Below are 14,254 nucleotides of genomic sequence, written 5' to 3'. Positions count from 1 at the left end.
AAAAGTGCTCTGCTCGGGGCTGGGGATACAGCCTAGTGGCAAGAGTGCCTGTTTCGGTATACCCGAGGCCCTAGGTTCGATTCCCCAGCACCACATATACAGAAAACGGCCAGAAGCGGCGCTGTGGCTCAAGTGGCAGAGTGCTAGCCTTGAGCGGGAAGAAGCCAGGGACAGTGCTTAGGCCCTGAGTCCAAGGCCCAGGACTGGCCAAAAAAAAAGAAAAAGTGCTCTGCATCACTGGCCATAAAAGAAATGCAAATCAAAACAACATTGAGATTTCATCTCACCCCAGTAAGAATGTCATATATCATGAAAACTAACAATAACAACTGTTGGAGGGGATGTGGCCAAAAGGGAACCCTTCTTCATTGTTGGTGGGAATGTAAACTGGTTCAACCACTCTGGCAATCAGTATGGAGATTCCTCAGAAGGCTAATATAGAACTCCCCTATGACCCAGCAGCCCCACTTTTGGGTATCTATCCAAAAGAACACAAACAAAATCACAGTAAAGCCACTAGCACAACTATGTTCATCGCAGCACAATTTGTCATAGCTAGAATATGGAACCCAGATGCCCCTCAGTAGACAAATGGATTAGGAAAATGTGGTACATATACACAATGGAATTTTATGCCTCTATCAGAAAGAATGACATTGCCCCATTTGTAAGGAAATGGAAGGACTTGGAAAAAATTATACTAAGTGAAGTGAGACAGATCCAAAGAAACATGGACTCTATGGTCTCCCTTATTGGGTATAATTAGTACAGGTATAGGCAAGTCACAGCAGAGGATCACAAGAGCCCAATAGCTATACCCTTATGATCACATAAGATGATGCTAAGTGAAATGAACTCCATGTTATGGAAACGATTGTTATATCACAGTTGTAACTACTTTCAATGTCCCATGTGTATCTGTAGCTACTATTATTGACAATGTTCTTGTATCACCTTCCCGTGGTTGTACCTACACTATCTCTTTAATCTTATCTGAGTATATTGGAAACCATGTATACTGGTATTAGAAATAGGAAATTGAAAGGGAATACTAAAATTGAGAGACACAGGGTAAAAAAAGACAAACAACTACAAAGGCAATACTGGCAAAAATGTTTGGTGTAAGTGAACTGAACACCTCATGGGGGGAAAGGGAAAGGGGGAGGAGGGTGGGGGTACAAGTAACGTATCCAATGCCTAACGTATGAAACTGTAACCTCTCTATACATCAGTTTGATAATCAAAATTTGAAAAAAAAAACCAGCAAAAACTGGAACTGAAGATGTGAATTAGTAATAGAGTTATGGCCTTGAGCAAAAAAGCTAATTGAAAGTGAGGAAGTTTCAAGTTCAAGTTCCAGTATTGGCACAAATCAATTTTTGTTTTGCTAGTCCTGGGGCTTGGACTCAGAGCCTGAGCACAGTGCCTGGCTTTTTTGCTCAAAGCTAACATTCTACCTCTTGAGGCATAGTGACACTTCTGATTTTTTCTGTTTATGTGGTGTTGACTAATTGACCCCAGGGCTTCGTGCATGCTAGGCAATCACTCTACCATCAAGCCACATTCCCACCCTTGAATGCTTTTTAAAATCATACTAGTGTTAAATTTTTTCAGTATCACTTAATATGCTCATGTGTTTCCCCTTTCATTGTTAACTAGTATATTATGTTGATTTCCTTATATTAAAACATTCTTGTACTTCCAGAAAAGGTCCCACTTGCCAATGATGTATACTCTAATACTTTGCTGAATTTATTTGCTCATATTTTGCTAAAGGCATTTGTGCAAAAGCTAATGAGGAATATTGATTGTTCTGTAGTTTCCTTATAGTGACTTTAGAGTTGGGGTAATGCTAGCCTCACAGAACAAGTGAAGAAGTGCTCTCTCCTGAGGAAAGGGGTGACATTGTCCAAAAAGAAATTAACTCTCTACCTAACTTATATAACTGTAACCCCTCTGTATATCACCTTTATAATAACAATACATTTGCTCTCTCCTTACATATTTAGGAAGAATTGGAGGACTGGCATTAATACTTTCTTAAGTGTTTGGGGGAACTAATCAATGAGCCCTCTAGTTCATTATTTTGGGGAGGTTTTATTGGGGGAGGTTTTGTGTATGGTATTGGGGTTTGAACTCAGGGCCTCACACTTGCTAGGCAGAAGCTCTACCACTTGAGTTATCGTGCCTAAGCCATTTCTGCTTTTGTTATTGTTCAAATAAGGTCTCAACTTTTGCCTGGGCCAGTCTGGACTATGATTCTGTTCATGCCTCCCATGTAGCTGAGATGACGGGTATATCCCTCTGTGCCCATGTTTTACTGGTTGAGACAGTCTTACAAACTTTTTGCCCAGGTTGGTCAGTAACCTCAATTCTCTAGATTAGCTGGGTTACAGGCATGTGGCATTAGGCCTAGCTAAATTTCCCTTGAGTTTTCATTGCTCCCCATAAGTTTTGTTATGCTGCTTTTATTTTCATTTGTCTTGGAGTATGTTCTGATTTTCTATATTATTTTTGACCCAATGGTTGAACATGTTTAATTTCCACATATTTGTGAATTTTTTTTCTTTTTTTTTTTTTTTTGCCAGTCCTGGGCCTTGAACTCAGGGCCTGAGCACTGTCCCTGGCTTCTTTTTGCTCAAAGCTAGCACTCTGCCAACTTGAGCCACAGCGCCACTTCTGGCTTTTTCTATGCATGTGATGCTGAGGAATCAAACCTAGGACTTCATGTATACAAGGCAAGCACTCTTGACACTAGGCCATATCCCCAGCCCTATATTTGTGATTTTTCTAGTTTCCCTTCTGTACTTCATTTCTGTTCTCTCCATATGGTCTAAACAATCTATGCGATTCAGTGTTTAACATATTTTTATAGTGCCAGAGATTGGACTCCAAGCCTTGCACATTCTAGGTAAGCATTCTGCCATTAAGCTCCATCTCAAACCCAGTCTTCTTGTCTTGTGATATAACATGATTTATCCTGGAAAATGCATGCTGAGGACAGGGCAGTAAGGGTTAGCTACCAGCATCAATTTTAGAGGTTTTCCTTGCTTATTTATGTACTTGAAGCTGTTACTGCTCCCAAAGAACTTTGTAGCCTATAGACCGGGCAGATTCCCAGTTGCTCCAAAAGCCCCCCTAATTTGTGCTTGCAAGAGTAGCAAATGCGGGGTTGGGAATATGGACTAGTGGCAAAAGTGCTTGCTTCGTATACATGAAGCCCTGGGTTCGATTCCTCAGTACCACATATATAGAAAACGGCCAGAAGTGGTGCTGTGGCTCAATTGGCTGAGTGCTAGCCTCGAGCAAAAAGAAGCCAGCAACAGTGCTCAGGCCCTGAGTTCAAGCCCCAGGACTGGCAAAAAAAAAGAGAATAGCAAATGCCCAAGCTGAACAAGAGTGACCCGTAAGTTCACTGGAGAGTAGAAAAAGCAAATAAGCACTCAGTCCTGCACTAGACCAGAGAGAAACAGGCATTCTGCCAGCCTGTCACAGTGCCTCCAGACCCTGTCCAGGAGTAAATTATCCTGTGAGAAACAAGGTTGGGGAAATTGAGTAGTCCGCTGGGCCTGGACTCAGAGTAAGCTTAGAGTCCACTCAGCAGCAGGCTGGCTACTCAGGAAAGGAGGTAGCTATCCGTCTTCAGTAATCCACAGGCAATGGAGCCTGCTCTTCACCACAAAAGATGGAGCCAACATCTGCACCTCCTGTAGCCCAAGTTCCTTCCTGCTTAAATTTCAGATGGTCCACATCCGAACACTCTCCCTCTGTGACTAGTTCTTGTGGCTCTCACCCAGATAATGTAGCAATGTCCCCTGACTTCCTGAGTTGTGTTTATTCCCAGCTCTCAAGCCTCCCTAGCAGCTCAGTCTCAAACACTAGGTTCCATCTCATGATTGCACTTGGTGATAGCACTTCAAGTTATAAGTAACAATGTAGTGGATTTCTTCTCCAATGCAACTTCCAAGGGTCTCTGTTCGATCAGATCCCGAGTCCTGCATCTAGGACATTAGTGCATAAGCTGACTGCTTACTTTGTGCTTGTGACTTTGGCCCCTTGCAACCAGCCAGAGGTGTGGCTCAAGTGGTAAAGTAACAAAGTGAGTGAAGTAGAAAGATGAGTAAGAGCATGATTCCCTGAGTTCAAACCTCAGTATCAGCACAGACACACAAGTTTGAGCATTAAGGGCTGGAATGTGACTCAACTTGTAGAATGCTTGCCCAGCAAGCATAAGCCACATTCAAATGCCAGCACAGCTGAAAAAAGAAAAAAGCTCTAGGCTGAATACTCTTCAATCTGTGTAAACATTCAAATGAACTGTTTGAAGATGGCGTTGGATATTTTCAGTACTGCTTTATTCATCCCCATGTTTCCCTTTTCCCTACTGCTTGTATGGTCTGCTTGTTATTCTATTCAGAAATACTAACATATGATCTCAGCAACTTCAGCGATACTATTTGTGGTTACCTACCACAGTTCTTGGTCTTTTATTTCTGTGGGGTTTTTTGAGATGTACATACCTGTAGCCACTTCAGGAAAAGGGTTTGCCCAGGTTTTGTCCTAATACTATTGAGTCAAATTCTCTACCTTAATTATTTGAAATGAAGGCTCTGAATATCAGGGCTGAGAATGCCAGTTTTTAAGTTAAGGTTCTGAAATTTCTAAGATTGACCAAAACAATATCCCAGGTCATTAATCTTTGTCTCTCATGCTTATTTACCTCCGTGAGGAGAGACAGGTACAAATGTTAGACCTTTACTTGATTGTCTTATGCCCATCAGTAGAACACAGAAGAAACTTGAGCTCAAGCACACTGGGTAGAACTGACAGACCTTTCTTATTATAGTAGCTGAATGACTAACATTTCTGTAGAGCAGACATTTACTTTTATGTGTAAATGAGATACTGTCACACTAAATGATGCCATATTTTTACTACTACTTCACTAATCATCAGCTATACTCTACTATAATGTAAATTATATTACATCACTCATCTGCTAAAGCCCTTCAAGTAGCACTCCATCTTATCTTGCCTAGTGAAAGCCAAAAGTCCCTAAATGGCCTATGAGGTCCTACACCATTCTTGCACACCACCTCTCCAATTCACATCCTATTATCATGTATTTTCCTCAACCTTATTTCTTGTTTTTCTTCTTAAGTCATTTCTTCAGGGGCAGTTCTGACCTTTGGCTTGGTCTTCTAATGACCTTATGGCATGCAATTCCCCCCGTGGGACCTTCGGAGTTACTGGTACTGCTGCCTAAAATGCTCTTGTCCCAAATACTCACAAGAATTTGACATCTTATTCCACTCTTTCCCTACAGTACTTATTACAGACAAACTTATATGTGTATTTCTTGCCTCTCTTACCTACAATATCTCAGGATCAGGTGCTGGTTTTATGCACAGCTGAATTGCTAAAACTGACAATGGTGTCTGGCACAAAGTAAGTACATTTGTTGAATTTTTTTTATTATCGTTTGCAAAATTTTCATTGTGGTGCATATAAATATATGCATATATATGTGGAAATGTAAATAGGAACTTGAGTCTTTTAGAAATGTGTTTTTTGCCTAATTTTCATTGATTTGTACTAAGAGCTCTGACAAATAGTTCCATGTTAGGTCTATACTTGAGGCTAGGAATATTTGAAATAAGGGAGAATCCAGGGAATATAGCTTCTATTGCACCCTGGGAGTTGTCAGGACAAGATTGTTTTCCTCCCTGTCTCACCTCAATGATCTCTTGTCAAAAATTGTCAGGGGAAAACAAAAAACAAACATCAGGGACTTCCAGAAGGCAAACTGACTACATTTAAGTTTTTGCAATGAGCTCACACTAAATCTATTAAAAAAATAGAAAGTCTCTTAATTACAAAGTTGAGTCTTGTAGAAGCTTTTATTTCACTGATCAAAGAATGCAGTAAATGGAATCACTAATGATTAACATCAGGCATGCACCTCTATCTGAAACTGCTGTTGGTTTCTGACTGGCCTAAATTTTCATAATTTCCTTAGGCACATTTAAAATTTTTTCATACCCTGATATATGGGATAAGACAATTTCTTTTTGTGGCAGTCTAGTAATGAGAATAAAGTTCAGTGACTAGATTCCTTTATAACTAAAGGTCTCTGGATTCTCAAGCTGCCAGTTTTCCTTGGATACCACATTTTAATATAGATATTTAAGTGAATCATAGTGTAGGGGAGAAAGTTAATCTAGAAAGATGAAGTGTAGTATATAAATACTCCATCATTTTTCTGGCACTGATAGTCAAACAGTAGATAAAGAGGCCCACAGTTAAGTGCCAAGTTATTCTTCTCCCACGGCTGCCTTTTCTGGCACAAAGATCTCCCTCAAATCTGAAATTAATTCACACAAAGATGTGGTCCTACTATCAAATTATAGAAAGCAGTTCCACTATCAAAATCATAGAAAGAAGTTAAGGAGATTTTAAGAAAAGTACAGCCCTACAGTATACAGTAATATGCATCTAATTATTTTCCATTTATCTGTCAATTTCATATGATTAGCATTAAAAACACAACCAAATACACATTAACCTCGAGCCCCCCCCCAAAAAAAATTGGTCTTTGTTCATTGTCAAATGACAAGATGTCCCAAGAGTGAGAAAATGTGGGTGTCAATCCCCCATAGCCATTTCTTCAATCATCCCCTCAACAGCTCTTCATTTCTTGAACTACCTTCCTTTTCCAGAGAGGTAATGCTGAGATCAGTCAGAAAGGCTTTCTGAGAAGACTGGCTTGGATTTCTGGGTCTGTTCCAGTCGATTCAAGATGAATTGGCTCGTATCAATGAAGCGCTCAACACAGTTCACAAAACAGGCCTCAGCCCGACTGTCCAACTTTGGCCCAGGCTTGTCCATGCACTTCTCCTGCTCAGGACAAAATGTAAAATCACAAAAAGAACTTGCAAAGAACAGAGTAGGGTTGGGGTAGCTTCTTACTGCTTAGAAGAAAACTTCATGTAAGAATAGTATCTGATAAGTTACTATTTCACATTTGGCAGCATACCAATACCAAGCAATTTTCTACAAGCTTATCTTAAATTCTCATAACAACCCTGTGGAAAAGACATTATTATAAATCTTTGTTTTGCAGAAAATGAGGGAAACTGAAAGAGATATGCTTTGCCCAAGATTATAAGGCCAGGAAATACTGTAGCTCAAGAAAAATGGTAAAATACAAGGTACTTCTCTTTTTGGCTGAATTTGGCCTTAACTAGACAACACTACAGTACTTGCATTAAATGCCATTTATAGTAACTGAAAAATTAAAGGATCAGAGGGCCTATATTGTAAGTCTTTATAGCAAGCCACCCTAAGTTCTATCAATGAAGGAAATCTTTATTTTTATACTTTTTAAACTAGTACATAGATGCATACAGTATACTTTGAGCAAATTCATTCACTCTATTGTGTTCCCATGCCCTCTTCTCTCCTCCATGTATGTGTATTTATGTATACATGTAACTTCATATTTATATGTGTATATATATATATAATATGTAACTTCTTCAGTCATCTTTACCCCTTTTGTAGCATTTCGTTTTGTTCAGTTTCACTATGTAGTTCAGGCTGACCTCAAAGTTGCAACGTGATTCCTCAGCCTGGGATGACAGGCATGTCCCACCACAGCCCCATAAACTAGAGCTTTTTGACTCTTCTCAAGAGGAATGAGAATTTATGAGTTTTCCTAAAAAGCCCATAGTTCACAGGTCCTTAAAATAGTTCTTAACCACACTCCCTCCAAATGTAACAAAGTTAACAATCAAAATACCCTAGTCAGAGGCAGACCTGAATTAATAAGTAAGCATTCTGTGAGGATCATAGTCCAGTTTGTGGGGAAAGGGGCTGCAGAAACCAATGCCTGATTATAGTTCAAAAGTGGTTTCAATGAATTCCATTCATGATTCTCTGCTGTAATCGCAAGCCTCCTACCCTCTTGATCCAACAGAAGTTCAGTAACTTTGTATGTGAAGCGAGTGTAGTATTCTGGCCTTGACAACCAGAACACTGAACTCAAGCTGCAACCATTATGTCAAAGTCTCCTCTCAGGGCGGACTCAATTCTTCAACCTTCAGACTCGAAATGGTTTGGTATTGCACAAGTCAACAAAATACAAATAAGTTGTGTATGCTGGGGGAGATGAGCCCAATTTTACTGTCAGTAGCCTCGACCTACTCACTTTTTCAGTCTCAAGTGTCTGGAAGTGCTGAGAAGGAAAGCGGCCTAAGGCTCTGATCCTCCCACACTTGCACCAACAAAGCAAGGTCCGGAGTGGCGAGAGTCCTCAGAAAAGTGGGGTCACTCCCCTCCCTTCCGGCTCAACCTAGGGAGCCTGAGCTATCCCTTCCCAGAGAGTACTGGCGAGTCCACCCTCTTTTCAAATTTCGTGGGGCAAGGACAGGGGGAAAGTGGGGGAACTGCCTAGATCCCAGCCCCAGGATTCTCACCCAACAAAGTTCAGTCATCTGGTGCACAAGCTGCTGGAAGCGCTGCTTCTGCGTCTCCACCTCAATGAAATGCTGTAACTGTGGGTCCACGGCGCCCAAACCCCCCGCGGAAGACGAGGACGAATCCATCCCAGCGCGAACTCGCGTGCCGAGACGAACTCCGCACCAAGTCACCGACCTTCACGTGTCTCAAAGACGGAACCGGAACCACAACCCGCGGCCTCAGGGACCGCCCCGTGAGCGCACTGCGTCGGCGCAAGGCTACCGCCCCAGCCTGCTCCGCCATTACCCAGGCCTGGCGCCATCACCCTGTTGTTTAGGCGTGCGAGATCCGCAACGGCCCACAAACTCGCGGCCGAGCTCGGCGTGCGCCGACTGCACAGGCGTGGTAGAAATGTTAACCCAAAACCAGAAGAATAAAGGAAAAAAGGATGTTACGTTGAACCACGTGATCCGTTGCGGGCGGGGCCCGGCTGCTCCGCCCCAGTGCACTTCCAAGTCCGCCCGCGCTTTTTTCACCGCTGGGAGTCCTGGTGAGGGGATGCTGGTTCTAGTTCTTTGATAAAAATTTCCACGCTGGGTAATGAGGCTCTTGACAGTTTAATGATACTGCAGGTCTATTATGTGCCAAGCACTCACTGTACAGGCATCTTAGAATTAGAGGCAGAATTTTAAAAGAGCAAGAGGGGTGAAATGTCGAGGATCCTGTGAAATATGGTAACCCAGTGCTTTACAGTTTTCTGCACTTCTGACATAGGATGCTCCAAGGAGGCCACGAGATTGAGATATGAGACCTTCACTCTTTACAGTAATTTTATTTTATCAAAATACCCCTCCCATTTCTGCCAAATCCAACCCACTCCTAAGCTCTAATGCTTACCCAAAGGGCAGTGGGACCCCTTACAAGGCTATTTACATCCCTCCCCCCTCCCCAAATGTTCCCACCCTAAATTCAGTCTCAATATTCTTGGGAAATATTCTCTCTTGGATCTGGGGGCAATATTAGGCACAGAAATCATCTAACCTTTCTCCAGAAGGAATGAAAGACAAGCCTTTAGGGATTCAATTGAGAGCACAAAGGCCCCAGAACCAGCAAACCTGAGATTTCCTCAAAGAAAGTGGAATTGGGGTTTGGAGAATAAAGGCATATAACCAAGAAGCTTATAGTCCAGTTCAGGATTCTTCATCCATGACATCTAGAATGTTGCTCAGGAGAATCTTGAAAGTAGGACGTTCATCTGCTTTCTAAAACCAAACAAAATTAGAGTGTTACAGTGAATAGACTCCAGACAAGGGAAATGTAATTGTAAGTAGCAAATGTTTATTAAAAATATACTATATGCTTAGCAGGCTGTTGATTTTTAAAAATTAGCAGCTCTCCATAGTCTTTGTGTCCTTTACATCTTTACTATCTCAAGTTATTAGTGATTAGAGCAAACTTCAGGTTATTTGTGCAATAAGAATCTGAAAATTAAACTGAAATATTTATTAAAATGAGACAAATTCATCACATAATTGAATACGGTTATTCTTATTTTGGAGTATCAAGTAAAAATGGCTACTAAGCTTAACTGGTCGGCAAAACATCCTAATAGCTGTGATAAAGTTTAGTTTGGTTTCAGTTTCAATGATGCCAAAGAATGTGAGTGGAGGGCTTAACATTTCCAAACCACAAGCCATATGGCTGGCAGGGACCCTAAACACTTGGGGTAATTTATCAGTCTGCTTTTCAGACTTAGGCTCTTTCTTATATTTTCTATAACTTCTAAGGTATTTCATGATTCAGGGAACATTCATGCCAGAATGGTTTCAATCTATCAGAACCAAAAGGACTTCAGTTCGTTGGTCCTGTGAATTAGTGGTTCTTAAAACTAGCTGAGTTTGCTGGGTGCTAATGGCTCACACCTAGAATCTTAGCTACTCAGGAGGCTGAGATCTAAGGATCACAGTTTTAAATTAGCCTGGTCAGCAAAGTCCATGAGACTCTTATCTCCAATTAGTCACCTGAAAACTGAAAGTAGAGCTGTGGCTCAAAGTGGCAGAGTTGCTACCCTTGAGCAAAAAAACCTCAGGGACTTCCCAGGCCCTGAATTCATGACCAACAAAACAAACAAAAAAAACTAGGGCTGGGAATGTGGCTTAGTGGTAGAGTGCTTGCCTAGCATGCATGAAGCCCTGGGTTTGATTCTTCAGCCTCACATAAACGGAAAAAGTTGGAAGTGGTGTTGTGGCTCAAGTGCTAGCCTTGAGCAAAAAGAAGCCAGGGACATTGCTCAGGCCCAGAGTTCAAGCCCCAGGACTGGCAAAACAAACAAAAAACAAACAAACAACAACAACCAAAAAAAAAAAAAACCCACCTAGCTGAGTTTCAGAAGTTCCTTGAAACTTTGAAAAGATCTCTGGGTTCCATGTTAAACATACCTAATCAGAAACTATAGCAAAAATTCCCAGAAATCTATATTTTTAAGAATTCCTCGAGAGGGGGGGGGGGCTGGGAATATGGCCTAGTGGCTTGCCTTGTATACATGAAGCCCTGGGTTCGATTCCCCAGCACCACATATATAGAAACGGCCAGAAGTGGCGCTGTGGCTCAAGTGGCAGAGTGCTAGCCTTGAGAAAACAAAACAAAACAAAAAAAAACAAAAACCAAGGACAGTGCTCAGGCCCTGAGTCCAAGGCCCAGGACTGGCAAAAAAAAAAAAAAAATTCCTCAGGGATTCTCACATGTACCCAGTTTGGTGACCCACTACTTTAGCTTGTCTAGCATGTACAAGTCTCTAGATTACATCTCAATCACTGCCAAAAACTGAGAGAGAGAGAGAGAGAGAGAGAGAGATTGCCACTGGAAATCTTTTTTAGTCAGCCAATAAGGATGTCATGAAACTTTTCACCTCAGTAATGGCTTCAGATTCACATAGATGCTGGTTGCTTATTGTTTATGGTGTGGTATATCTGGTGTGGCAGAACTGAGAGCTGAGTATTTACTTCCCATTAGAGATATACATTGTCGAATCAAGGTTGCCAAGGCTCAACTGAAAAGTGGGGAAAATACTTCAGGAAGACCCAAAGGTAAGAGCAGCAAAGCATTTGGCAAAAAATGGGATAGTCTCTTTATTTCCAAAATACCACATCTATCCCCAAACCCTACAATGTACCATATTGTAAAAGTAGACATAAGCTGGACACCGGTGGCTCATGCTTGTAATCTTAGCTACTCCGGAGGCGGAGATCTGAGGATCGTGGTTCAAAGCCAGCCTGGGCAAGAAAATCCTTGAGACTCTTATCTCCAATTAACCACCAGAAAACCGGAAGTGATGGTATGGCTCAAGAGGTAGAGCACTAGCCTTGAGCTGAAGAACTCAGGGACAGGGCCCAGACTCAAAGTTCAAGCTCCATGATGGGGAAAAATAAGTAGACATAGAAGAAGTGGAGTTATAGCTCAAGTGGTAGAGTATCAGCTTTGTGCAAGAAAGGTAACCAAGAGAATGAGTACAGAAAGAGAGAAGGAAGAAGGGGAAAGAAGAGAAAGAAGAGAAGACAAGAGAATGATAGGAAAGGTTGGCAGGTGGTGGAATGGAAGAAAGGACCAATGGATCCCAAAGCTACTCCGAAAGCACAAACTTTAATGATTTTGACTGGCTGCTTATAGTAAGCCTCATGGCCCCACAAGACACCCTCTCCTTAAGACTGAGTTGGCATTGGGTTCTGCTAATACCATATTGAGAACTAGGGTAGGCTCAGCAAAGCCTCTGCCATTAGAAAATTGGTGTGCAGGCTGAGTCAGAGAATCTATGTACTATCAGTCTGCACCTAGCTTACAAGTGGCTATGAAAAGTGGACACTAAATGAGGGAGGAGGTAACAAGTTGAATAAGAAATATACTCACTGCCTTACATATGAAACTGTAACCCCTCTGTACATCACTTTGACAATAAATAAGTAATTATTTTTTAAAAAGTGGACAATGACCAGCTAAATGAGAAATGTAATGGAAATAATTTAATTTAGTAATTAATAAATAAATGGAAATAATTTAAGAGAGTACAATAAAACACTTACTTCGTGCCAGCAGCTGTACATGATGGCATATATACTCTCTGAAGCCAGATGAGGCCTGTAGAGACGTAGGCCTTTGGCAATGTGTTCAGCTGTCTCACTGTTAGTAAATCTTTCATATGGCATCTTCCCAAGGGTGTAAATTTCCCACATCAAAACCCCTAGAAGATGAAATCAAAATGTGTGAGTCTGTTTGCCATCTTTTGTAGTAGGTGTCCTTCTAGATCAACCTCAAACTTCAATCAGCTTTCTGCACATGTCTAAACTTCAATAATACTGATTACACCAGAGGGCTACAGAGTTGCACTAGACCAGTAGCTACTCTAGAAGAGAGTCAGCATTTGATTTGTCTTTTAGTTCATAGAGGCTGGCAGAGTGCCTAGTACATGATCAGTATTCAGAAGCTGTTGGATACTGAATGAATTGTTTCCCTCAATATATTTTAAGTTCTAAGAAGGCAGGGGTAATGTCCAGTTTACTGATTTTTGTCCTCAGAAACCTCAAATACTCCCCAAGGAATAAATGGTCTCCCTATACAGGTTGCAAAGTTGAGTTTCTACCATAGCACTCACTGTCTTTCTGTATAATCTCATTCACTTACCAAAAGCCCAAATGTCAGATTTGCTGCTGAACTTGCTGTACATAAGGACTTCTGGTGGAGACCACCGAACTGGAAACTTGGAGCCCACTGAACTGGTATATTCATCATCCAGGACATACCTGCAAGGGATCCAAGACTTGTTACCATTACGATTTGTAGAACTTGATATTTACTTAAATCTTCTTGGTATACTCAAAAGAGCTCCACAGGCTTTCTCAAAAGTCTTGGCTAATTAGCCAATGTTTTTTTTTCAAGTTACCTTTAACAAAATTCCTGTTTTCATTTCTGATTTAAGCTTTCCTGATTAACAATATGGTTACAGGAAGGATAAAGTGAATTGAGATCTAATTGATACTCTTTTCCTCTTTTCTAACATCTTTTGCTTCCTTTGTTTTCCTCTTTCTTCCAATTCTGCAGTTGCCAGTGGGAATTAGAGGTAAAGGGAGAGAGAGGAGAGATGAAGTATATAATATTTAAACAAAAGAATGAAAGAAGTGACCAAAATAATTCAGAGCAAGAAAAAGAACAAAAAGATGAAAAGAAACAGTAGAATAAGAGCAGAAAAAGAAAGCAAAGGGATTAAAACTGTAACACTTGGGCTGGGGATATTGCCTAGTGGCAAGAGTGCTTGCCCAGCACCACATATACAGAAAACGGCCAGACGTGGCGCTGTGGCTCAAGTGGCAGAGTGCTAGCCTTGAGCAAAAAGAAGCCAGGGACAGTGCTAAGGCTCTGAGTCCAAGACCCAGGACTGGCAAAAACAAAACAAAACAAAACTGTAACACTTGCTCATGATTGTGCTGTTCCAATTTTAAGGGAGAAAAAAATAAAAAAGGTACACTCACCTAGACAGGCCAAAGTCAGATACCTTCACAACTCCTCGATCGTTTACCAAACAGTTTCGAGCTGCCTGTAGTACAACAGAAACCAGTGAGATCTTATCCCTAGCACACAGTTAGTTAGTTAAAGGAGCAGGGCTTCTGCCTACCAGTGGAATGAAAACATTCCCTTCAATTAGAGACACACCTATATGATAGGAGTCAGTTGATGTCATTGCCAAACGCTGATGCATTTCTACCAGAAAGCAACCTGCTATGGAAGTCCTAAGTTAAGCACTGAG

At 41.3% G+C, this 14,254-nt stretch overlaps 2 protein-coding genes across 2 annotated transcripts in view; both read right to left on the bottom strand.

Annotated features, from left to right (window-relative positions):
- Positions 1-5,881: 5,881 nt before the first annotated feature.
- On the bottom strand, positions 5,882-8,700 carry Timm8a (translocase of inner mitochondrial membrane 8A). The gene is made up of 2 exons (XM_048336103.1): positions 8,478-8,700; positions 5,882-6,897 (listed from the first exon to the last, which is right to left on the bottom strand). Exons 1-2 carry the CDS (start codon positions 8,604-8,606, stop codon positions 6,736-6,738), a joined length of 291 nt encoding a protein of 96 aa, XP_048192060.1. The 5' UTR covers positions 8,607-8,700; the 3' UTR covers positions 5,882-6,735.
- A 361-nt stretch (positions 8,701-9,061) lies between these two features.
- The window catches only part of Btk (Bruton tyrosine kinase), a 41,552-nt gene continuing 36,359 nt past the window's right edge, over positions 9,062-14,254 (bottom strand). Inside the window, exons 16-19 of the mRNA XM_048336102.1 lie at positions 13,980-14,044; positions 13,135-13,253; positions 12,537-12,694; positions 9,062-9,722 (exon numbers count right to left, since the gene is read on the bottom strand). Of these exons, the coding sequence (XP_048192059.1) occupies positions 9,651-9,722; positions 12,537-12,694; positions 13,135-13,253; positions 13,980-14,044 (414 nt within the window). The 3' untranslated portion in view covers positions 9,062-9,650. The remainder of the gene's footprint in view (positions 9,723-12,536; positions 12,695-13,134; positions 13,254-13,979; positions 14,045-14,254) is intronic.

The sequence above is a fragment of the Perognathus longimembris genome, chromosome 28 (assembly GCF_023159225.1).
Source record: "Perognathus longimembris pacificus isolate PPM17 chromosome 28, ASM2315922v1, whole genome shotgun sequence".
Lineage (NCBI taxonomy): Eukaryota > Metazoa > Chordata > Mammalia > Rodentia > Heteromyidae > Perognathus > Perognathus longimembris.
This window is presented reverse-complemented; position numbering and strand designations above follow the sequence as displayed.

What these genes read in the sequence shown, in the direction of transcription:
- Timm8a (XM_048336103.1), bottom strand. Translation starts at nt 8,606, where the DNA reads ATGGATTCGTCCTCGTCTTCCGCGGGGGGTTTGGGCGCCGTGGACCCA. An exon ending in AGATGACTGAACTTTGTTGG is followed by an intron (nt 6,898 to 8,477) that starts GTGAGAATCCTG and finishes TGTCCTGAGCAG; the next exon opens with GAGAAGTGCATGGACAAGCC.